This window comes from Poecilia reticulata, chromosome 6 (genome assembly GCF_904066995.2).
Source record: "Poecilia reticulata chromosome 6, P_reticulata-male-v2, whole genome shotgun sequence".
NCBI classification, from domain to species: domain Eukaryota; kingdom Metazoa; phylum Chordata; class Actinopteri; order Cyprinodontiformes; family Poeciliidae; genus Poecilia; species Poecilia reticulata.
The window spans coordinates 6,170,143-6,196,364 of NC_088835.1; the positions used below are offsets into that span (position 1 = coordinate 6,170,143).

The 26,222-nt window shown below is 36.6% G+C and overlaps 1 protein-coding gene and 1 long non-coding RNA gene across 17 annotated transcripts in view; one reads left to right on the plus strand and one right to left on the minus strand.

Moving 5' to 3' along the window:
* The window catches only part of LOC103465714 (pleckstrin homology domain-containing family A member 7-like), a 151,876-nt gene that overhangs the window by 50,279 nt on the left and 75,375 nt on the right, over positions 1-26,222 (minus strand). For all 13 annotated transcript variants that reach the window (XM_081607726.1, XM_081607724.1, XM_081607728.1 and 10 more), the window contains 2 exons: positions 26,086-26,169; positions 10,895-11,012 (listed from right to left, as the gene is read on the minus strand). In XM_081607726.1, coding sequence (XP_081463852.1) covers positions 10,895-11,012; positions 26,086-26,169 — 202 coding nt within the window. The remainder of the gene's footprint in view (positions 1-10,894; positions 11,013-26,085; positions 26,170-26,222) is intronic.
* LOC145551923 (uncharacterized) lies at positions 2,482-7,188 on the plus strand. 4 transcript variants are annotated; one of them, XR_014087804.1, is made up of 6 exons: positions 2,482-3,433; positions 4,119-4,193; positions 4,681-4,887; positions 4,975-5,305; positions 5,551-5,719; positions 5,867-7,188. It is a non-coding gene; the product is annotated as an uncharacterized LOC145551923 (long non-coding RNA). The 4 variants fall into 4 exon arrangements; XR_014087802.1 differs by having other exon boundaries at positions 2,482-4,193; XR_014087803.1 differs by having other exon boundaries at positions 4,119-4,887.

Genomic DNA, 26,222 nt, shown 5'->3' on the forward strand with positions numbered 1-26,222 from the left:
TCTATGTGTCTGTGCGTGTGTGTGTGTGTGCGTGCGTGTGTGTGTGTGTGTGTGCAATGCGGAGGTCTATTTTTAGGCTAAGGGTAATTTTGTGGAACAGCCACTGGTCCCTGCGGTGCGGCAGCATTCTGTCTTGTAGGTGAGTGACTGAGAGTCTAAACAGCTACTTATTATGTGAGTGGCACACAATTAGGCGAGCTGAAAGCCAAGAGGGACTGTCCCGAGACCACACCGCTGCCAGTTTAATTCCCCTGGGCAAAGTAATTAAACAAGAGTAATGCCTTCCCGTCCCCTTCAGAGCTCTTGTTTGTGATGCACTTACAGGAGTCGACGCTTAATGTGAATCCCGACCCGCCAGCTGATCGGGGGACAAAGAGTGGCAGCGTGGAGGGGGTCTGGGTTCCTTTAGCAGACAAAGTCACTGGCCAGGTAGCTTCTTGTACAACAAAATTAGAATATGCAGGTTTAAAATTTTGGGTTAATAAAATACTCAATCATTTTTGAGCTGATTTGCAATTCCTCTTGGCCTCTATAGGTGTAGATGAGCTATAGGTGTAGACAGGGGTGAAAGTAAGGGGGTACGGCAGGGTACTGCGTACCCCTAAAAGATTTAGTGTCTCAGTACCTGCAAGAGAGGGGAGCAGCTGTCTGCTGTAAAACATGAATGGGTTCACTCTGCAGCTGTGAGTGCACCCACTAATCAGCCGTGACTGATTAGTTTTTCAAGAACAATCTAAAACAAGACTTAATCAATTAATACATAGTTTTTTTTCTCATTTCATATTGATTCTGAACTGTTCGTGCTTTGCTAGAGCAGCGGTGCAACACGTCAATCGCGGAAGGTTTTGAGTCGATCTCGGCTTTAGGTGACAAACTGAACGCAGCCAGGACGCTGAGACCAGCACGTCCTCCTCTGACTCCTTATCAAAACGTTCAGAACTTTATTAAGGAACAACAACAAAAAATCAATAAAACGTGTTCAAATTAATGACCCAACAACAATAACAATCTCAGTGATTATTGTTTCAACAAGGTGTTGCGCAATTCTGTGGTTTCGGTTCCATTATCAAAATAACGAGCAGAGCAGGAGTTTAAAATTAACTAATCAACCACCACTGTGTTCAGGGAGGCTTATTAATGATCGCAAAATAAATATCAAGCCTGCAAACCTAATACCGTAACGGACTGAATGTTATGTTTTTAACGTAATCTCTGGTCGGCTTGTTGAGCGCAGGCGGTTGCCATGGCAACGGGTGTCCTTAAATGACAGAGAGACGGAGAATAAAAAGGTGCGAGTGGCTTAGAGTTGATCACCTGTACAGGTTGTTTTGCCTTTATTTACCTTTGCTGTGGCGCATCACAGCCGCTGTAATTTCTGAACGTTCAATAAACGACAAACTTGGACTAAATCCCTCGTTTTTTGTGAGTATAAGTCATTTACAACAAACAAACACGGTAAATATGTTTCATTAAGTATTTAACAAACAAATGGCTTCTACCGCAATTATTATGTGACATTAAATTAATTGTCTATATAAAAATATAGTTTGGTGCTGTCGGGCTCAGAGTCTGAGAGGCTTTTCCTTTAGCCTATCAAACAATTGTCTGTTATTTAGTGGAAATATTGATGTTGATTAGACTTAATTATAACCTTTTTCAACCTTTATTGCTCCACTGTTGAAAATGAGGAGCTAACATTCACAAATGACATTGAAATAAAATCCAGTCCAACATCTGGTTTGAGGTGATTCCTCTGGAACCTGTTGGAGGAAAAATATCCCAACTTCAGAAAATGAGCTTTAACCTAACAGAGCTCTGTGGTTCCTCCTATCAGTATGAGAGTCAGGGTGAGGAGGCGCCATGTTAGGAAGAGAAGTGGAAGCTGCAGGATCTTCAGAACAAACAGGTCATGATACTAGGCTACTGATTATCCTTCTGTCTGGACACAGGATCAATATTAAAAGCTAAAATGAATGGTTATATGCCAGACGTGGAAAACTGGGATGCACTCCATGCCATGATGTTCAGAGTTTAGGTCTCATGGCATCTCAAGGTGTCAACATTGCAGCCAGTGGGCTGAGAGAAATACAGCTTTATTTTGTAGCAATTCAAGTGCTACCCAGCTTTTATTGCTTCTCAAAAAAATTCATCAGCACAGAAACTCCAAAGCACACAAAGAAGCAATATATATATATATATTTCTTTTTTTTATTTTTTATTTTTTTGTCATAGTACCCCCAAGAATTTAAAACTACTTTCACCCCTGGGTGTAGATGAGCAAAATATAACACTTCTGTAGCTTTTTGGACTCAAAAGGAAAACCAGTTAAAAGCAGACCCTCAGATGTATGTTTTAATTTTCTTATCTGCATCTCATGAGCTTTTATCTCACACTCTTCAAGAGGTGACGGGAACAGAGAGATGATGAAAAGAAACTCACCTGTCGTAGATGCAAAAGGCTCTAAAAAGCTTTACCTCTAGGCTACACTGTAAAAAAAGTCCGTAAAATCAACAGTAAAAATCTGTGAAATCATGACAGAAAAATTTTGTAAAGAAAAACACAATTATATTTTGTTCATTTACCAGTATAATGTTGTATAACGTAGAACAGAAAATTATTGTAAATTTTAAAATGTAAAATTGTAAATAATATTGTATTTAGTTGTAGAAAACACACATTTTGTATTGTTAATGAAAAAAGTTGGATCCTTCACAACATTTCAGCAGTGTAAAACTAACATTTACATTCTGTGATGATTAAATCCAAATGAATTGGAAGCTAGCTTACCATTTTTTTGCTAGGGAGAAGTAAGTTTGGGCTTCCCTGTTTAAGCTGTTGCCCCTGAGACCCAACTCCAGATAAGTAGAAGATGGACGGATGGATGGACAATGAAATAAATTAATAAATTAATAGATTTGGAAATTAATGTGGAATTAAGTAATTATGATTCCACATTGTTTACTTCCAATTTTGTTCACTAGTTATCTATTTATATTCACTTGTATTTTCCCACTTCTTTAGATTGTCATTTCCTCTTTAATTCATTTACTTATTCTCTGTCAATTTTGATTGGATCATTTCTTCATATTTCACGTCTAACGTGGAGGAAACATCTGAATCAACAAGGAAGTCATGTACTTGCTTATTGGTACATGTATTTTATTTTTATTTATTATTTTTGCTAACACTGGATTTTTTACCGTCACCGTTGCCATTATAAGCTCAAAGTTCGGCTACTGCGAGAAAGACAGAGAACACCGCTTTGTGCTCAACTTCCGGTCTGTTCTGCTCTCTGATTGGTTCGCTTACCTGGCGCCTGAAAGCTGTTTTGAACAAGTTCGTACAACGGTTCTCATCTCAGAAGAAGCTGAATTGTGCTCAAACCTTGACAAAGAAAAGAGCGCTGTTTGGACCTCGTCAGCTTTCAGCAAATGTAAGTTAAGCTTTGTTTTCTTCAAACGTAACGGTAATTTGTGTTTCTGGGGAGATTACATTTTGTTTTTAAGGCGTCATATTGCTTCTTGGAACAATATGCAGTAGAATCATTTTTTGCTACACCTGCAACACGTGTAACTTGTTGGGTAGGTTGAAATTGTTTAAACATGATTATATGTACATTTTGCTGTAAAACACTAGAATCATTGAGGGGCTATGTGTTGCATTGTAGAGTGCACAGAAACGAGCCCAGTTGTGTATTCAAATGCCTCGGCACAGAATGTAAGCGGACATTTTGTACATATGCAGCGTTTAAAACTCATTTTTACCGAGTTCACAACGTGGCTTCACAACCCGAATTAGCCAAAGTCATTGCTGCTAAATTGAAATGCACCATTTCATTGTGTGGGCACCAAAGCCAAACTGTCAAAGAAGTTGTTGCTCATTTAAAGGAGCATATAATGGAGGGGCGGCCGGTAGCATGTCCAGTAAAAGCCTGCAAAAAAGTTTTCAGCGTCAAATCATCATTCACAGCTCATATGTCCCGTAAACATAAGATAAACATAACATAACACAGCATTGGTGGGTTTACTGAAAACTTTAGTACTTCTCAGTACTTTTGTAGGTACTGTGAAATCACAAGAAAAGACTTTCTTAATGATCCAAATGCTTGTGGTCCACAGCGAACCCCTGAAGCTTACAATTTGGCAGTCCATCATCGAGAGACTGGAAGCATTCAAGACATCAAAGGTGTCAAGGTAAACTCTGACTTCAACTCACTAAAGTCTTTTCATGTTTGCCAACCTGGTCTTCCACCTTGCTTAGGCCATGACTTATTTGAGGGTGTCGTATCCTATGATCTTGCACTATACTTGAAATATTTCGTTAAAACAAAGAAATCGTTTACATATTCCCAGTTCAACCGTAGAATCAAGCAATTCAAGTACAAAGGATCAGATGCTCTCACAAAGCCATGCCCTGTCAACTCTGAGGCAATCAGGCTTTCAGGTCAAGCTGTTCAAAACTGGAACTTGCTGAGATTGTTGCCAGTAATTATTGGTGACAAGATACCGGGAGAGAAGTTTGACTAAAAATTTAAGGATGTACATGAATAAAAAGTGTGAATCAGGCACGATATTTTGTTTGACACTAAGTATGACTCTCTTTAATTTGTACATAGTTGAATACATGTTATATTACGGTGATCTTGTGTTTTTACCATTATTTTGTCTGATTTTATTCCAGAAATGGCTGAGCAAACATTTTTACGTAGTGCTATCAATGAAGTGTTGCCCGATCTTGCAGAGGCTTCAAAAGACATTCTCGAGGAGACTTTACAGTCAATTGGAGTAGAAACGTATGATGACTTCCAGTTCATTGTTGAGAAAGACTTGCTGTCAGCATTAAGACCAATTCAAGCCAGAAAGGCACTTGCTGCTTGGAAATTCAGATGTAAGTAAAATTCTAGAAAATCAACCATTAAACACTGATATTCATATTCAGTTCTGATAACTTATTTTTTGTTTTGTGTTTTTGAAGGCAGGACCCCTGAAACCAGCAGGTCCTCAAGTAATGCATCACGAGATACTCCTCCATCACAGCAGTCTTTGTCCCCGCTAAGTGTGTCATCAAACTCCTCCAGCAGCAACCAGACATCTGCAGCAGACTGGGTGGACACCTTTGAGATACCATGGGAAAAGTTCTCAGAAGAACTGATGCAGGCATTAGAGTGTTAAAGAGTTGATGCTCTTACTTCTCTGCTACTTCAATGAAAATGAAGAAGCAGTGTTCTTCTGTGTGGAGGACACATGCCTAGCTGAAGAAGTACAGATGGAGAATGTCTCCTTGACTCCCACTATCATTGTGTGTGGTGAGTTCATTTTTGTTTTTCCAGTTTCTTTGACCTGTTGTCTTTTTTGTTGTCTTGTCCCCTTTCTTTGCACTTTTGTCCATCTGACATTTTCTTTAATAGTTTTTTTTTATTCCAATTATTTTCTTAAGCTTTTACTATACTAATATTATTTTTCGTACTTTTTACTTAATTTGTTATTTTTCATATAAATGTCATTGTTTTGTTGTATCAGGAGTCTAAATGTATTTGTTCTTTCTCCTTAGGTCAATCCTGCTTCCATGCCAAACGATTCATGCTGAGTGTGGATCAACAGATTGGAAACAACAACATCTCCTGTTTTATTTCTGCCCTCTGCATGATGTTTGGGAGCTATTATTGTTTTAACATACATTATCCATCGGGGCTGGCGTCTACACTGGAGTTTCTGCAGAGGTATGAGTTCTTGTGTTTTTGTTTGTTTTTTTAAAATTGTAGGCAGTTAAATTTGACTTTTGACAACTTTTATATCTTGAATAAAATGTTTATGTCTTTGTGAAGCACATTTTGATGTAGTTTTCTGTTTGTCCTCTTTATCTTAAGGTGTTTCTTCTCAATCAACCCAGACAAGGGCAGTAAGGTGGAAGAAACCCGTAAACCCAGACTGCGTGTGAACCCCCGTGTCCTCACCTTGATCCAGGAACTTGCGGATCATGAGTGGCGTGATGTTTGAGAAAGGACTAAAGTCAGTGAGTTATCAAGACAGTGTTTAATCTTAACAGAGCTGAATAGATTTCTAAATGTATGTTGCATCTCACACAGTGTCTTCTGAAGTTAAGAAAGTAGAAAAGACATATTTATATTTGTTCAGTGGCTGAATTTTGTTCCATGTCAGAAAGGGCAAATGAGAATTTCATTGAAAATATGTTTTCAATTAAAATGTTTATTTGTTTCTAAAAATATATATTGAATTATCATTATAGATACAGTTTATATTGGGCTTCCTTGTGTTTTAAATTTGCATGTAACTGGTAAATGTTTGTTGAAATTTGATTATTTATAGATATTTGAAAATAGAATTGCTTCTAAAAAAGGAAAACTTTTGAAGCAAACAAACATTATTATTAAAATGTATACTGGAAATAGAAATTTATTGTATGTTATAATCTTCAAGCCCCCCCTCCAAAAAAAAGGGGGTGAAAGTTGGCTCTCATACTGTTTCTGATAAAGTTAAAAACGTTGAAGAAATTTATATGTATTCAGCAGGTGCATGTGCTTCATGATGTTCAGAAAAGACAAATGAGAACTTCATTGAAAATAAATATTTCAAAGGCATGCAAGTGTATGTTTATTTTTTTAAGGTTATCATAGATACAATTTATATTGGGCTTCCTTGTGTTTTAAAGTTTCCTTTAAGTGAGAAATGTTTGTTGAAATTTCATGCTTATAGATATTTAAAGATATAATTCTTAGTAAAAAGTAAAAAATTAAAGCAAATTTCAGTTTTTCAGAAAGTATTAATACAATGTTTTAAATTGACATTTTAACAGTTCTAATCCGTTATTTAAAGGTAATTTATCAGTAGGACTAAATGAAGTTTTTTTTGTACAACAAACAAAAACTGAGTAAATCTTACTGGAAAAAAAGTGTAAAATAACAGCATTATTATGATAATTCATCAGAAAAAGTTGGTTAAAATTACTTGATAAAACTGTTTTATTACCAAAATAAACCTTTTCAAATCACAGTTAAAATTTGTGCAAAACTATGGGATAATCTGTTTATTTCACAATTTAACACTGTTATAATTACTGTTTGGTCAGTAAAACAGTTTACATGTTCACTGTGTTTTCTACAGAATTATTCTGGCAACCACAGCTGCCAGATTTTTTTTGTAAAAACAACAGAATTTTTTTTACAGTGTACAGTAATCATAAAGAATCTTCCTATGTATGGTGGCTTAACCAAAGATGCATTTTACATCTTTGGTTCTTTGCATTTTAAAAATGCAAAGAAATAAAATAGGTTTATTTATAGTCACCACCTTCTTATGATAAATAATTATTAGCTAAACAATCAGACAATATGTCAGATTTACTTTAAGCCTCCGTAATGACGAGGTGAGTGCAGCACAAGCAGAACATCTGTGTTGGTAGCAAGAGATCAAGTAAATTATTGGGTCTAGGCTCTGCTACTAATAAATATTGTAGAAATCGGTTAATTTATCAATTATTCTGACAATCGATTAATTTTCTAAAAAAAAGGTGGAAAACATTCAGCTGATTTTCCATTTAACATTTTTATAATATTAGAAATACATTTAAATATGAAAATAAATAAATTGCTTTTTAAGATAATAAAATTCACATGTTATTGCCTAACATGCAGCAGCATAGCATTCCTTTAGTGAGCGCTTGCTCATTTGTAGCAAAGTATGGAAGTGCAACTACAAAAATACTTCAAACAGCAATTTGTGAAAAGACTCAACGTCAGTGTACGACTCATCTGCTGATTTTTATTTTTTTTATTGACCGATTAATAATTGGCTAGCAAAAGGTACTTAACAGAAGATTTTATTTACAGAGTTTGAACTTGGTGAAGCTAAAACAATTCCACTTGAGGAACTTTAGGCAGAACATATTTACATTTATTTAAATCTAAATGGAAAATGTATATAGTTTTGTAAATCTTGTCTTAGTTATTACTTTGATGTGTTATTCTTTTAGCAAATGGCCTTTTTTGAGACTGTGTACTCCTGTTAACAATTAATTGATAGCTAAATTTGTTGAAGATTCTAACCATAATCGATTCATCACGATTAATTGTTTCAGCCCTAACTGGGTCATTGTTGCCACATGACGTATGGCGTTCACCGAAATTCCAAATGGCGCCTCTAGATTGCGACTGCCAGGCCATAAAATTTGTCAACATTCCCAAAAAATTCTGTGTTAGCCTAGATTAGCTAAAGCGTTTCTCTAAAACTGCAAATTTAAAATACCTGGGGTAAAACGGCTTTAAGAATAAGAAGCTTCCCTTTTTTTTTTTTTCTTAAACTATCTCATGTCTGTCTAAAAAGTTTAAAAGTTTAATATCACTGATGACCGCTAAGCAACTAGTCCGATTCGATGGACTTCTAAATCCTAAAATGCAGGAATGTCTGTTGTTGACTGCAGAGTCCGTCTTTCATTTGATTAGATGCTCATTTCACTCGCATCGCCCAGTCTTTCCCAAAAAGACTTTCATATTTCAAATATACAAATTCAGGTCTCTGATGTGTGTCTACGGTTGTTCTTGGCTCCAGAAACACACAGATGGAGAAATTCAAAGAGAAATGTTTCAAAGCATTGATGATGGAGCTTCTGAAATCTGTTCGTTCCTGTCCCATCAAAGCCTCCCGTAAGAAGGCAAGAAGGACGAGGCTGGTGGACTTGATCTGTCTCCATGCACCAGTTTGCATCTGACACCCAAAGTGACAGATTGTGTGCGTGTGTGCGCGCATGTGTGTGTGTGTGTGTGTGTGTGTGTGTGTGTGTGTGTGTGTGTGTGTGTGTGCGTGCGTGTGTGTGTCCGGGTTTTCTCTCTGGCCGGTTCCTCGGGAACAGTGCCACCTTTAAAATACTTGTAATCAAATGAAAACAACCATTTTTAAAAGTAGTTTGATATTACCATACCATCAAAGCTAAAGAGGAAGCTAATAATAATAATAATAATACCATATCAATAATGATGATGTCCTTGTGTCACAGGATTTAGAACCAAGAGTGATGGTGCAGACTTCGCATCATGACTATTTAATCTACCAGCAGTGTTTTCTGAACAGTTTCGCTAGCTATCAAGGGAAATCTGTGTTGAATCTTTCTTTCAGCCATCTGACTGGCAGTGAACATTGGCCATGCAATAATTCATTTTGCATGATGATTAATTGTCCCAGTAATTGTTGCTCATGGAGCATTGAAACTGCATTCCTAGATGTATCAATTGGAAAGCAATGCAAACTTTAAAGGAGAAGTGACTTCATATAAAATAAAATGTGTGTCGCTTTTCATTTTTAGGTCTTCGTGTTACATTTTTGCAGTACTCCAGCATACATGGCAAGTTAGTAAACATAGTGACAACAGGTTTAATTGTTTAATGTGAGGTAGTTTTTTGTCAAATTATTTATTTTTTCTAAATTCTTAAACTTAAAGGTAAAAAGTAGATAAACCATATACTACAATTCAACATGCCTATTTCTTAGGTTGGAAGATGTTATTTTTAAACAGTAAGACAGAGTAGCTGATGAGGCGCATGAATGCACCAAAAAATAAATAAAATAAAATCCAGAACATGCAGCAGGGACTCCTACATGTCACTTTGATTAATCCCATTCCCAGATATTATGAAGGCTGCTTTAAAGCCACAAAATAACCAAACGTGACTCCAACACGTGGAGACGACGAGAGCTGAGGAGAGAATTGTGACACATTACTCTCGGAGGGGAAGTGGGTAATTTCTGTTTCAGCACACCCTCTGATGCCTTGTCAGGGGAGGAATAGATATGACTTATTCAGACGGCGGCTTTCAAATCGAAATGGTGGTGCGCTGCGTGAGAGGGGATACCAATGATTCATCTTCCTCTCCCAGACAGGCCTCATTCTCCAGAGTTGTTCTCGTCAGTGTGGGCTTTATTTTACCGCCATCTGATGACAGGTAGGGGAGTGATGAGCCAGAGCACCTGGGACGGCCGCGGGGCCGATAAAACACTGGGCTTGGAAGCCGTGATTGGGCGTCTTGATGGATGTCCTGTCATCTGTTGCGCCTTACTCGATGACACGAGTTCAATGTGGGTCCCGCGTGCCGCGGAGAAGCCAGAGAAAACGGAGCCAGAGACGAGTGTGTTAAAGCGTAAGAGATAGAGTAACAGGAGCAAAAAGCCTCGGCGGCATCTCTGCTTGGCAAAGACGAAAGGGCTCAGAACCTACGCGTGATCTGAATCGGAGAGCTTTAACTTCGAAGCTTGTTTAGTAAATTCTGCAACGTTCGCAACGAGTCAAAGTTTATATTTATTTAACCTTAAATGAAGGTTAATAAATGTGCTGTGGTGTGTGCTTTTTAAGCCCCTCAGTTTTTGGCAGGAATCTGATGCCGTACATGAAGCAATGAAGTGAGCCTTTATTTTAGACATCAAAAATTCACATTCACACTGTTTTTCGAACTTCCATTTGGGTTTCTAAAAACAGACGTAGATATCAACAGAGCTGCACCATTTGTAGCCAACTGGGAAATTCAACTGCAGTAGCCAGCCTCCAACCCAAAGAGAGCAGCACTAAGACAGCTTAAGACCAAATATTACAAGATTAAACACTTTTAAATGTTACAATTTGTACAGCATCAAATAACAGAACCTTAAAGCTCAATTTATACAGCTTCTCTCCACAAACAAAAAATCTGATTTTGGGTTTAGTTACTGAGACTGAGATTTCTGACCAACATTCACGTCCAGCTGATGTAAAATTGCCCGATTCGAGGCACCTGTTGATGTCGCTCTTTGTTACACATGTACAAAGTTAAAAACATCATGTTCTGGCCGACTGGAGAATGTCACAAAAACAAGAAGGTTTCTTATAGACAAGCACAGACATGCCCACCAACCTTGGAGGCAGAGGTGGAGTCCACGGTGGAGGAGGTGATGGCGGTGGAGGCCTCGCTCACAGTGGTGCTGGAGAGCTGCTCAGCCGTGAATCTGGACATCATGCGAGGACCTTGCGACCTGCACACACACGCAGACACACACACACAGAGACACACACAAATGAACGATAGTCAGACTGCTCTGCCCCGGAAATAGACAGCTGATTAATTGAGCTACAATCACACTTTTGGTTTATGGAATGTCGTCGGTCTGCTTAACAAATCTACAAGTGCTCCACAAAATTCAAGCTCTATTTGCTTTCTAGGTTGTAAAAGCCATCCCTCCTTGGCTGGTAGACAAGCAGCAGTCAGTTCTCCTAGTCTGGAAGCAAAAGCGGCTGCCAGTTTGAATACCTGGGTAGAACAGTCTGCCAACCTCTCACACTGCGACTCTTAAAGCGACCCGACGGCAGGATGTGTCACACTCTCAAGCTAAACCCACACACACCTTGAATGGCAATGAATGGAATCTTTCCAATGAATCCATTTCCTTTTTTGTACCGACACATTAGTGTAAATAAATTGCCTCAAGCAGCTGGCGTGTAACAGGAAGCGGATAAATGGACTGTAAAGTAAAATACAAGAGTGCACAAAGCAGCAGGTCGTGGTATGTAGCTTTATATGCTAAGCTAAAGCTAATCCAGCCTTGAGACTGGAGAAAAGCAGAGACTAAAGACTGTTTCACAGGCTTTACAGAACAGACAAGACAAATGGAAACTAATGAAACACTGGATTATTGTCTGCCAAGGAGCAAAGGAACAAAACATGTCAGATCCACTATTCAGTTTTTATGCTCCAACAAACTTCTTGAAAACTGCAAAACTGCCAAAACACTGAGTAGCTTTAATTAAAAAAAGCAACAACAACTTTAGATTCATAATTGCTGGAATACTGATCAATTTATTTGTTGTATATTTTCTTGATGATATTGATGATGGTATTTGTAATGTATCTTAATTGGTTACTGTGTTATGGATTCATGGTGCCAAGTGCTTTGAACTGCCTTGTTGCTAAAATGTGGTATACAAATGAAACTTGACAAAGTTTGACTTAAGGTGTGATGATAAACTATTGACCTCATCAGCATTTCTTTTGTTTTTGTTTTTTGTCAAACATAGATGTTGCAGATCATCAAACTAGACTGGTTTCCAATGACGTAAAAGCTAACCAAACTAGCAATGGGCTAATAGAAGTGGCTCCACCATCCTTGGCAGCAACAACTTTCACACCATCACTGACTGCCTAGCAACATCTAAGACCACAAAATACTTGGGTGTACTTCGTTCTGTGGAGGTCTGCGGAGGTCTGCGACTCGCGACGGACTCAAAGCAGACGACCACTGGACAAGACCATGCAAAGGTCAATTTTAAGACCGCTTAAGGGTTCTCCGTGTTGCACAGTAAATAGTGCTCAATAGTCTCGTATGCGGCACGGACCTGATGAAGTTGTGTTGGTGCAGAATGTGGGAGTCTTTACTGCCAGGCACTTCAACTCCAGTTATTGAGGGCCAGTGTCCCCCAACCCTTACATGTGTCTTTGCTTCAACAAACTTGAGTTAAATCATTGGCTCATAAGCAGGACTCTGGAAATCTGACTGAGAAAGTAACTGAGCTTTTTGATTCAGCTCTGTTAGCTCAGAGACGCATCAACAAGTTGCAGGAAGAACTAGAGTTGGAGACTCCAGTTTCAGTGAGTGAGAGCGTGACTGCAGTGGCTTTAGATTTGTTGAAACTACTTACATTTAATAATAATAATGATAATAAGGAGAGTTATACCTTACCTGTTTATTTCTTACCCTGCTGCTCTATCAGTAGCTCTTTGGATTTTTAATGGCAATATTCTTTGCCTGTGATTTACCCTTTGTATCAATTTTACAAATAAATTATAATCAACAAAATGTGGTATTTTTGGACAAAAAAAAATGTCAAAAAAGAAAACATTTAATGTCAAAGAGAAAACATAATTTCTACCAAATAATGACAATGAAAATATTCAACATAAAATATGCTGAATATTTTATGTTGGGCAGATTCAACAGAGCTCCAGAGAATTGTAGTCACATCACAGTGAGTGGATTGGAGTGAATATTTACACAATCACTTAATTTATGTGACATATTATTATTACTTGTCATTGTTTTTAGTTTTTTAAACAGTTTCCACTTTAACAACAAAGGGATTTTTTTGTACATTTTCTGGTAAAAAAATAAAATAAAATTATGCTAATTCTGCCAGTAGGAACAAAATGGTAATACATCTGAGGGGTGAGTACTTTCTATAGGCACTGCACTCAAAGCCTTCTCATTTTTCACCGACAGCGAAAAATGAAGTTGGATGTTATTTAGATCTTTGACGGAGAAAAAAATACTTTTTGAGTGGCAGTTAAATTTTCATCGACAGCCTTTGATGTAGAAAAATCATATACCGGAGAAACATATAATTTTTCAACTAATTAAAAAGCACAGAAGCTTTTAAAAGCCGTCTGCTAAAATCTGCAATGCCAATTTTTTTTTTTTGATGAATAAAGTTGTCAAAACAGGCAAAGAGATGCAAAAACCTGAGCAGCAGAACTGCTAAAAACAAAAAGGCAGATTTTTTAGCCTAAGCTGAAGTAAAGCTTCATTTGAGCAGCAGTGTGTGAGGGTGGACCAAACTGTACAGATGCAAGTCACATCGTGTACCGGATAATAAAAATGGGATGCTAATGGCTAGATGTTTCTTTATGATGCTGACGCCTCCGAGTCGTGCTGCACAATGCTCCAACGATTCTTTCTCTATGATAAAAAGCAGGGGGAAAAATAGAAAACTAATGGCTGATAAATTGTACCTCTGACAGTGATGGATCTGTTTCTTCAATCTCCATGTTCAGGGTGGAATTAGAAATAAAAAACTCTCTCTCGCTCAAAAATATGATCTGCATTGGTCGATTATCCTTTTTCATTAAAACAGATATTGGGTATTTATGGATGTTTGCTAGAAATAATGTGACATAAGCATAGTTTTTAGGTTTGAAGCATTTTGATCATCATCAGGGTTTCCCTCAGTGCATTATAAGCCTGGCGGGCTATTAGGCTTCAGGAGGATTTCATGCAAACTTTAAAAAAGGTCAAGAGCTGAAAAGTGTAAACGAGTTCCATTCTTTCTAATTTAAAAGTTGAGTTTTTGTGTAATTGTTTTAAATGTCAGGGTTGTGTTGGCGGTTGGTAAAGCTCGTCCATCTGACAAAAACAGAATCGGGGTTCGTTGGAGGAATCAGAAAGTTCCTTACATCATCACTCGAGTCTGAACGCACTCGCTTGACTTGGTTCATCTTTACAGCGGTGCTAACGCACAGAGCCACTAAACCGCTGCATATCGTCTAATTAAAGCACACAGACACAATTAAAGTCACACAATAAAATAAAAAGTCTTTGGTCACCGAGCGGTTTGGGTGCGGCAGCTTTGATTGAAGTGGTTTGCACAACAGGATTCTGATTGCAGAGTCTGAGGAGGCGAAATTGAATTAATTTAATTTACCTACTTCCTTTTCTTTCTAACTAATCTGACCTTTAAGCATTAGGCTCAGAAGTGGGCTGAATTGGTGTACACAGGTTTAGACATGTGGTGTTTCTATTCAGCAAGAAATGGACCTGGAACATTTACATCAGAAAGATTAAATTAAAAATATAAACTGACAAAGCAATGTCCCTACAGGCTTTTACAGTAGAATTCAATTCAATTCATTTATTTGCACTTTTAAAGCTGCAGTATGTAACTTTTAGAAAAATAGGTTATTTACATATTTGTTAAAGTGGTTAGTATGTCAGGACAGCTATTATTGCTGTCTGAAGAAATGAGTCTCTCCCAAACAAGAGGAGGGTCTTAGCGCTGTCAATCACACTCATGTAGACGAGTGTGATGCACAGTGCTAAGACCCGCCTCCTGGCTGTGATTGGTGGTGCATTTCAGCAGCCAGCACTGGGTGAAGGCAGAGGAGCTCAATGTTTTCACAGATGACAACATAATGATAGTTTTAACAAATATAAAAAATATTTTCTGTAAAAGTTCCATACTGCACCTTTAAGAGTTAATAGCATACACTTTAAGACATACAGCCTAAGCTAATTTGTGTTGTCTGTCCCTAGATGGGCTTTAATTACATGAAACAGAACAAACATAATAAGAATTTGAAAATACAAACTAAATATTAAAATGCAAAACTCATCAGAAAAATAAAAACTTACAACAAAAAGAGAAATCTGGAAATAATTAATATCTTTAAAGCCAGCCAGACGCCAATTTCAGGTAGGGATGTATGATATATCGGCATCAACATTGGTATCAGCCAATGTTAGTCGATTTTAAAAAATATTGGACAAGTAAAGCAGGATATTATCCATCCATCCATTTTCTTACACCCTTGTCCCTCAGTGGGGTCGGGAGGGTTGCTGGTGCCTATCTCCAGCTAACGTTCCGGGCGAGAAAGCTGGATATTAATCAATGTTTATTTCCGTCTGGTTGTACTGTTTGTGTTTCAGGACAAACAGGGCAGAAGGTTTGCCAAGCGGTGATTGTTCGGTCATATAGCATAGTTATTGGCCATAGATGCAGCAACAGCATCGCATATCGATATCGGCCCAAATTTTTATAACGGTGCACTATATTCAGGCAACAGTCTGTGGTCACCTTATGTTATTAGCCAATGTAAGCAACTGGTTTGGAAAGCAATGATACTGTAAACAACAGTACCTTAAATTATTTTTTTTTATTTTTTAAATTTCATCAAATGTATAATTGTCCTAAAACTAGACATTTCAGCCAAGTTCAAATTGATATCAATTGGTCAAAATGTCAATTTACTGCGGAGCAATAGTGGAAACAGTTCAACAGTAGATCAGTTCAAGGGATAAAAAACGTTTGAAGTGAAAATATAAAAAATATCAGAGCATTAATCCAAATGACCAAACTATAGGCCAATTCTTTGAAGTGATATCAAAAGCGAGAAATGAAGGCATAAACTGTAAATCTCAAAGTGAAGAGTTCACAGAAATACAGAGTACAGTGTAAATTATTAATGATGACACAGACATAAACAGTTCCAGTGCTTTAGTGAAAACTTTAAGGGAATTTGACCTTGGTGGAAATTCTTTGGTGCGAGAAAAAAAAGGGTCATGAAAAAGTGAGACCATATTCAAAGATCAGAAGTGTCATCTAAGTGTGATGGCATGGAGATTATTTCATCTAAGGCAAATGGCACATGCATTATAATTCCACGCTGTAACATTGACCTTGAGTAAGCAGGGTGGAGGGCGTTTCTGCTCATCCAGAAAAAAAGAAAAAAAACCTGAGGAATGCTGTGAACAGACAGGGCAGAAATGAGATTTAATTACACAGAAAGAGCCATTTCTATAAAAGTTTGACATTTTACTAAAAGACGGTGCCTGAAAGTTATTGAAGTTATTTAAAATGCTGGCCACACTCAACACTCCCACGGCCACGGGTCGACAACAGAAAGAGCAGAAGGTGTAATATGTGAGAAATCCACAGCCATGGGAGATTGAAGGATTTCTCAAGCGCGCATGAAAGAATCAAAGCAACTCTAAGAGGTAAGTTTCTGATGGAAAGCAGGCTGGACAAACAGAAACACTTCAGCTGAGAACAAAATGCTCCAAATGTTGTGAAGATCTTCAGATTGAGTTGTTAGCAAAAAAAGTTATTTGTTAACTTACTAGAAGTTAGTTTCCAACACTCCGAGGGATCGTGCTTTTAACAAGTGTAATATGACACTTTTCTTCTATGCATAAGGGAACCCCTACCAATAACTTCACAGAATGTCTTCAATATTTAAACAGAATTTATTGTACTCAAATCTAACGCTACCAAGTTTTCAAAAGCTAACTTAGCTTAATTAAGTTAAGCTATCTCAACTAAGTTGAAAGCTAGCTTTTAACTTATGATAATTTAGCTTATTTAAGTTAATTTAGTAAACTTAAAAGCTAATTTTTAATTTAGCTGACTTTTAACTTATAGCTAGGTAAACTTAAGTCTAAGTAAAACTAAGTTATCTTAGCTGAGTTAACTCAGCTTAACTTAAATTCTAAGTTACGGGGAGTTAGCATAGCTTAACTTAAATGGCATTTACTTTAATTAAGCATAGGAGTTAGACAGCTTAGTCTAATATCTGGAAGTAATAATGTATTTGTAGGTGGGTGGATGTACTAAGTAAATGTCCAGCCAACCTGCACTTCTACATTGTAGTCTTTGCTTTCAGCACTCACCCAATAGGTTGTCCTTGACACTCGCTAGCATCTTTTCATTGCTTTTCCAAACCAGAAGCAGCCACTATAAAATCACCCTCAACTATCAGACTTAAAATGGGTCTAATAGTACGCAGATGCAAGAAAAGCCTAATTATTGTCACATGTCTCATAAATGTATTGATGTATAGAATAATGTGTGCAGGAAATTATAAATTATATCTTTTAATGGTCTTGGTGGGGATTACCTACTTTAATCAATCAATCAATCAATCAAATTTTATTTGTATAGCACATTTCAGCAGCAAGGCATTTCAAAGTGCTTTACATAATTAAAATAAAAACAGAAATAATCAGTGAGAAAGAGAGAGATTTAAAAAAATAAAAAAACAAAATAAAAATAAAAACAAAAAAACAAAAAACATTACATCATGAAAACGTCGAAAAGAAAGAAGAAGAAATTAAAAACATTAAAGACATAAAAACATGGAAGACATCAAAACCTGCACTCTAACCCTAATTTAGCCATAAGCAACTCTAAACAGGTGGGTTTTAAGTTGAGATTTAAAGGCACCCAGTGTTTCAGCTGTTTTACAGTTTTCTGGAAGTTTGTTCCAAATCTGTGGTGCATAGAAACTGAATGCTGCTTCTCCTCGTCTGGTTCTGGTTCTGGTAGGGGCAAACTTTAGACACCCCGCCTATCACACTTACATTGTTGAACAGCTAAAACTGTCTTTGTTGTATTGTTTTCTGTGGTGGCAAAGTAACAAGAGAAATAGTGTTTCTAGCAAACAGTGGGTGGGAATGTAATCTTCAATATCTCTGCACAGTAACTGAAATTACTTTGTCAGTGCTGTAAATGCTACAATACAGCTATAAATTGAAATTGAAACATTTATTACCACATATGGAGCACATTAACTTTTTAAAGGACAAGATTAAAACCTGCTCTGGCTTGTAATAAACTTATGGTTTTATAACTAATGTCTTAAATTATTTCCTTATGTAGGGAACTACTCAGGGTTAATATTTTTACACTAAAGTCTGAAGGTTTTTAGGAATGTGAGATGGAAAGTGGTGAAATAAATTAGCTTAGCTTAACTTAGAGGACTGAGAAATGCTTTCCAAATGTTGAAGACAAAAAGATCCCACGGCCTGGTTAAGGTACACCAACTTAACCCGCTACATTTATAACCTGCTCACATCAACAGGAAACATGAAACATTTAAGTCCAGCTAAAACAATTTTTTTGCTACCTCTTTAACTGTTACCTAGCAACTGCAAGTTGATGGTAACACTCTTGAAAGTTGTTGCTTCAGGCTGTTGTTCAGCTTGAACATTTGCAGCACAAAATTTCTATCTGTGAATCTTAAGCTTGGGTTTCCTCATCTATGACCAGATGTAGCACACCAACAGTAGGAACCGTGTGGTTCCTACTTTCGCATTCTTGTTTGTGTAGATTTATTATATGAAAACAATACATTCTGGGTTTTTTTTACTATTATTTTATTGCCACAAGTGAATTGCAAACTTTGTAGTATAATAAATCAGTGTTAATAAATAAATAAGTGTCACAACCTTGCCCGAAAAATATTTTAGTTTCTGTTTCTGATATTGGGTCTCTTCACGACTGAACACACAAATGCACAGGTTCTGTTTTATGGTCTGGCAAAAGTAAATTATTTGTATACCTTGCAGTTTCTTGGCTCTGGACATGAATGAAGACACCGGGTCAGTGTTGTCCACGATTCAAAATATCAAGCAAATAAAGTCAGAGCAAGAGGAAAGTTTAAGATAAAGATATTGTAGCATGTTCACAGCACACACCATTTCCTGTAAGCTTCATCAAGCTAGCACATTAGATACGTCACAGCCAAACATTAGCGATTTAGTAAAATAAGATCCAATCATTTAAAACTTCAACAGGAAGCAATTGTTTCTCAACAGCCGTGGCAAAGCTTAGAACAAGAGGCTAGTTTTTTACCAAACGTAGGTTTTTTACGTTGACAAAAATCCTTCTAGTTGGGCTAGTTTGCTAGCTAACACATGTTTATAGGCTAAAAGCTTTTAAGAAACCTCCCACACTTTTAAATGATTATCATTTTAGTATTCTGGAAGGAGAAAACACACTGGCTGAAAAGATATGAACGATCTGACGGCCAAATTAAAATACCATCACAGGCTAACTGCTAACGATGCTAAAACTGGTATCTGCTTCCTATGCGAGTTAACTACTGACACTTTACCTTATAAGAGATGTTTTTTAAAAAAACTGTTTGTGATTTATGAAATTTTCAATATTTGTACAAATAACAGAAAAGTTAATTTGTCCAAAATGCAGCATAAATCAGAACTTAACTTGTTCTTGTGAGTATGATACCACGTTCCATCTCGTTACACTAAAAATCATGTTTGGTTAACATTTTGAAGTGTTACTGCATACACTGTTATGCCTTGAATAATTTGATTTAAATAGAAAATGTTGCTTTTGAAACTATTTTTTTTTACCTAAAATCCCTACAAAGCCTATGTTTTCAGTTCCCCGTAGATGACACTTTTCAAAGTATTTTGCATGCACAGATTTCTAGCTATATTAAGTAAATTACGTTTCTAAAATGAAACAGGTCTTGTGTAAATGTAAAATAATTAATCTATTTAAATGAATCACTAACACAGATCTTTTCCTGCGGTGGGTGAGCCGTGTCACTGCCTCTCGCTTTATTTTAGTTCTGTCCTACAGCTAAAAGCTTCCACTCCAATCCTGCTCAATAACCCTCAAAGCACATTTTTACCAGATGAAAGTAGCCTGAGAGCTCATACCAGCATGGACACAAACGCAAAGACTTTCATTTCCTTTGTTTATATTGCAGCCAAAAAAAAAGGTTGGAACTGAAACCTCTTTTAGTTGAGAGTCAGGTTTGAAATAGATCCAGGTTGGAAAACACAGTAACCAGAAAACAGAGGCAGAAGGCTGTTTGTAGTTTACCTATGTTATTAGAGCTTAAAGGAAAGTGGAAACTGGTATCGACCAGTAAGAGTCTGATTGCTGTATCTTAAAGTTTTTGTTATTTTTCTTCCTTTACGTATTTTTTCATTGTTCTGAAAAAGGTGGAAACATTTTCATAATTTAATTTGATTGTATTAGAGAGGGGGTCATTTCTGCAAACTAAACATGTTTGAATAAAAGTTATATTCTTCCACTTTCAGTTTTTTTTTAATTTTATTTATAAGTGTTTTTTATTTTAACATGTGAATAAGAAAAAGTTGGCTTGTAATTGTTACAACTGATTGAAAGTATGACAAAAAAATTGTAACACTTAAGATTTTATATCTAAATGGTTTATAAAATTTCAACTTGATATCAAATTTGAGAAAAAAAACTACATATTTTAAATAAGCCTGTGTAATGTTTTTAATCTGATCTATTAAAAAAATGCATCCGAAAATTAAACATTGTTTTACACATCAAAATTGTCCCATCTGTTTAAAAAACAGCAAAGATTTATCAAGATGTGTCCAATAAAGCATAAAACTTATAACCTTTGGGACTTTGGGTTTTGTCTTATTTTAGAATTTGTTATATTCAATTAAATAGTTTAAAGATTCCTTGTGGTTTTGTTCTGTTTCCACTTCATATGCATTTCTATTCTGCTCTGAGTTGAAGTCTTTAGTTACCATTTTTAGATCTCTGTAGTGTGTGAGTGTTTTTACTCCTAGCTTGTATCTGTGCTGGTGTTTACTGCTGTCAGTGTCTGTTTCCAGCAGAAATGCCCATTGTGGTTTAGTATTTTCACTCCTTCTAAACTTTAGTTTTTGTAAGTTCTTAAATGTCCTTTTCTTTTTTTTAATGATCCTTTTTTATTTTCATCCATTTTTCCACCTGCCTCCTGCCTGCATTTGGGTCTAGATCTTAAAAATGCAATAAGAAAAACAGTTTTTATTTCTTTTTTTAGTCTTTTCTTTAAAAGTGCCAGAATTAATAGCAAAGCTTTAATATATTACATCTTATCTTCTAAAAGTACCATTACGGCTGGCAATAACATTCTGTGTTTCGTCTTTAAAGATTGGATTAAAGTAGAACCTATGAAAGCTGTTTACAAAAAGCTAGCTGCGCTGATTTTTAGGTGAAATCTCTTTAAAAATAAGAGTTAAACAAAATTATGAAAACAAAAACTACAGGATTCAGATGAACAAAAAATGCAAATTCAAACAAAAAAGCCACATAGGCATAAAGGGGAAAAAAGGGAAACAGAAGCTACAGCGATCAAGCAGGATGGAGAAAGATGGAGAGAGGAAATGAAAAGTGACGGAATGGTGGAGAAAAAGAGAGGAAATGAAGAAGAGACTGTGTCTGTTTAATGACACTTTATTACATTTTGATGCGTCCCTTAATCAGATCTGCTGCTGCAAAGGCCTGATTAATTGATCTTCCCTGAATTAGTGACTGAATTTGGCTCTGATGCGTTTACATAACGCTCAGCCATGACAGATGGTTCACCTGCATGCATCTGATCAAACATTACAACATGACAAGCTAACAGTGGTGCTATTACGCAGCTCCTTCTTTAACTCATTTCATTTCTACCCACAGGACTGTTATTTAAAGCTGGAGTATGTAACTTTTACAAGGAAAATGTTTTTGTTGAAACTGTCACCATGACGTATATTTTGCTGTGATAATGCAGATCATTTTCATCCGGGTTCATGTCGGGTCCACGGCCATTCTGTCCTACATTATCAGTTCTCCAAATGAAAGAAAGCAAATATGTGTTCATAACTGTAAAAAAAAAAAAAAAAAAAAAAAGAAAAAAAAATCTGGCTTAATTTTACCCAGTTATCCATTTACAAAAAAAAGTTAATTGTAGCCAAGATCTGTATGAGCCTGCAGAGGTCTAATGGGCTGAAACCAGCTAATTCAATCACAGAAGCATCAATATCTGCAAAGCCTGAGAGCAAAGAGCTCTTACAGGAGAGCAGGTGAGATGAGGCAGCCTCATTAAATATTCATGACACACCCAGAAACAGCAATTAAAACCGTTAATTACTAAGGAAAAGGAAGTTATTCTGAACTCTGCAGCAGATGAGATTATAATTTAGAGCCGAACATAAAGGAAATCAATGTCCTATTTCAGTTCAGCTATTTACTGGTAGGCAGCATTTTAACCTGGATTCAGCTGAAATAATCCAGTGATGTATTAGTAGGATTTCTTTCTCTGGGTCATGAATACATGAACACACAGCTCAGCAGAGAGGCTGGTTTATAATTTCACAAGTTAGTCCTTCTAAGAAATCTGTGTCACAGACTGCGGGAAAAAATCTTACTTTTGTGACAACATAGATAATCTGACTTTAATATTGATCATTTTAATCTTTAATTTTTAATTCATATTTCCCTGTGATTTCTGGTTTTTCTCCCAGCTTTCACCTCAATAGTGAATAAATGTGTGATTTGACTCTTTAAAATTCCATTGATGATTTTAATGTGTGATATTAAATTTTAACATGATCTCAACCACGTCTCATAATCATGTGTAGTTCAACATTAATTTTTCTCTATTGTTACATTTTTTACTTTTGCATGTTCCCACCTTAAATTCTCTTGTCTTATATTGTAAATCAGAAAAATATAAACGTCTTCTGCCCCTGCAGAGGAAATCTGAACTCAGATTTAGTTTCACTTTATGCAGATGATCTAATGCTTTTTTATTTAAAACCCCCAAATGTATTTACCGTTTGCTGCCTTTATCCAGTTTGGTTGCTTCTCATCTAATGAAGCAAACTTGCATAAATAGGAATATTTTCTTTTAAATGAAGAAGTGCATAAACCTTCCCGGTCTGATCTCCCCTTATAAAACTGTCAGAGCACAGTGGACCTGCACCTGTTGGCCATTCAGAACTGACAAATTCGCCTAATTGCGTATTTCTCTTCTGAACGCAACTCCAAATAAGTCGTAGAAATCCGTTCAGAGATTTATTCGTAGAGCAAATTTAAAATATTAAAAAGAAAATAAAACTTGACCTTATTGTTTTTTTTTTTGTTTGTTTGTTTTTTTTTGGCTAACATTCATCCTTTTTAAAAAGAAAAAATGTTAACAGCTGCTGCAGCTGCAGAAAACACCATAAACTGTCAGCTCTGTTATCCGTTCCCCTTATTTCTACTGTCTCTTCTCTAATCTGGACAGACAAAGTGTAAAAATAAAAGACCCACAACTTCAGTTTTCCCTCAGGTAACATCACTTTTAAACGTTGGCCAATTTGTCCTCCTCAATCTTTTCTTTGTGTCTTATCCTCTGGTGGTCAAGAAGCTCTTTGGTTTGACCTTTAAAGAAAAGAGAAACTCTTCTCGATCGATATCTGCCAGTAATGATTGCTGGGCCAATAGAAACGGCCAACTGAGCTGACAGACTGAATCAAGGGGAGAAAATTCTGGTCCCCGACGGCCAGACGCTGGCACGTTTTAGACGAGTCTCTGCTCCTACACACCCGAATCACATTTAAAGAGGCAGTATAATGTAATTTCCAGGAACACAGTGCCATTTTATAAAACGATCACGTCACCATGTCACTTTCGGATGTCGTACATGTCAAATATGACTTTGTAATTTAACGGACGGAAATTGGGCCTCTCTCCCTTCAGGAAGTCCTTACAGCATCGCTCCTCTGTTAGCCTTTAAACAACGTTTTTACCAGAGTTTCACAGAGAAGTAGCTGATATGATGAGCTTAAAGATCCGACCATCTGAGTAATGTTAGTATGAAGTATCGCTACTCTTGGTTGAATAAGATGTCTGGATATTCTACCCACTGTGAGAAGCTTCACTGAATGAACAAAACTAGTTTTAGCCAAAAATACACCAGACACATTTACAGTTTGTTAAGGTGAAACCTCTTGTTTCTGTACAAGCTTTGCTATTCTAATGCAATTTTCTGTCTGCTGAGCCTGTTGGAGGGAACCTGAGACCCTTAAACACAAAATAAGTCTGACAAAAAAACACCTGCTTCTCTAAGAGCGCAGCAAAATAATCCAGCTTTACTTCACCATATTGCTTTTACGTTGACTCTAACACTGGTGAGACATTGTTACTTTGTACTGAGAGGTAATAAAAACAGGTCTGCTGCATCTTCAACATAAGGTTAGTAAGTTTCTACATGCCATATCTTACATGTACTATTAAAACATAATTTTAAATATCTCTAAATTCTCAGTGGAACAATGCACAGCCACGACACGTTATACCTGGGGATCCAGTTGTAAGAGGAAGTGTGAGTACGTGACAAAAACCTAAAATGTGCACAGAGACAACATGCTAATTCTATGCAGATTGGAATTAGCATGCGAGGGTTCAAATCCCTCACATGAGATTTGAACCCAGGATCTTCTTGCTGCAAGGCATCAGGGCCGACCACCGCAACACCGTGCAGCAAAATGCCATAAAGCGCAGCACAACTTGAAGAACTGTTCATGCTATTAAAAATTTATTCTGCCAAAAGAAGAAAACATTGATTTTCCCTCTTTGAAAAGAAGTGTCTACCTTATGTATTTATTTATTTAAAAAAAAAACTTTCTAAATAAAAAGTAGTTCTATTATAGCTATTCCCAAACCCCATTAGCTGCAGAGATAAGGGGAAGGTGAGCTCAGTTTCTGGTTTGAACACTGAGACAGAAAAAAGAACTTTGATAGTTTGGTAAGTTCTCCAAAAGGGGAAAAACAGATCGAACTAAAAGTACGCTCAGCTGTAATTCTCCGCTCCTGGTCTAAACTAGAGGGGAGCGATGTTTTCCTCGTTCCTGCTGAGGCGTCAGCAGACGGTAAGAACACTCCTAACATCACTGCATGTCCTTGAGAAAAAACATTAACATTTTCTTTTTCACACAAGAAACTGAGGAACGAAAGAAAAGCAGCTTAACTTCAAACAGTACAGAACTTTCTCACACAGCAGATACATGTGGGGAAAGCAAATCCAGCTAACTTCAGGCTGCCTCTTAAACAGGAACTTGGTTTTGAGTTCAGCCAGAGAGTCTGCAAGTTGAACTGTGGAAAGACTGAGGGGAGCAAGCCAAAAAATATGAATTACAGATGTGATTTATGGGATTTCCTTGATCATATCTCATAATTTAGTATAGCTTTTTGTTGTAAGTTAAAGAAGAGTTGATGTTCAAGCCAAGATATATGGGAGCAGGTGTAGAAAGTAAACACACTGAAGGTAACAAGCTGTTTCTACACGTTTACATCTATGGTCCAAGATACGGACAAGGTATTTATCATATCATTTATCTTGTGTCATTTTCTCATGAACATTTATTATAATGATAAGAATCATGATTTATCATTGTAGCTATAAATTTAAAAAAAAATATGTTTAAAAAAAACGACATTGTCAGAAAAGTTATTTTTACTATTTTACTATCAATAAAGTTACAAAGCTTAACAGCTACATAAAAAAGGACTTAATTGATCTTTTTTAATAATTTTTATCATCATAAATAGTAGAATAATAAAGCTCTAAGGAGAGTTTCTGTAGGATTCAACAACACAAATGTAAGACTTTTTAAGACATTTTAAGACCATTATGAATGGAATTTAAGACTTACATCTTCAAGAAAACATATGAACTTTGTCCAGCCAATTGGCAATAAATTTCCACTAATGCAAAAAAGCTAGCTGGCTGGTTAGCACTAGCCTAAGTACCCAATTAAAAATGTCTTGTGAGAGAAAAAAATACATAGAATATACGAATAAGTGATCGTGCCAAGAGTAAATTTAAGACCTGTGATTGACATATTAAGGGCCAACTTAGTTTAAAAAAATAAATACATATCATGCCTTACTTTTTGATACACAAATTTAAGACTTTTTAAGTCCGTATCACGCTCCCTTGGTTCAAGGTGCAGAAAAGTAACACATCTCTTCACTTACTGTTCCTGCAGGAGGAAGTCCACGTTCTCTGAGGAAATCTGTCCAGTTACAGGATGACAGAACGACGTGCTCTTTTGGTTATGACTGAAGAAACACAAGAGAGAAAGAGATGAAATTAGCAAACCCCTGAGGCACAG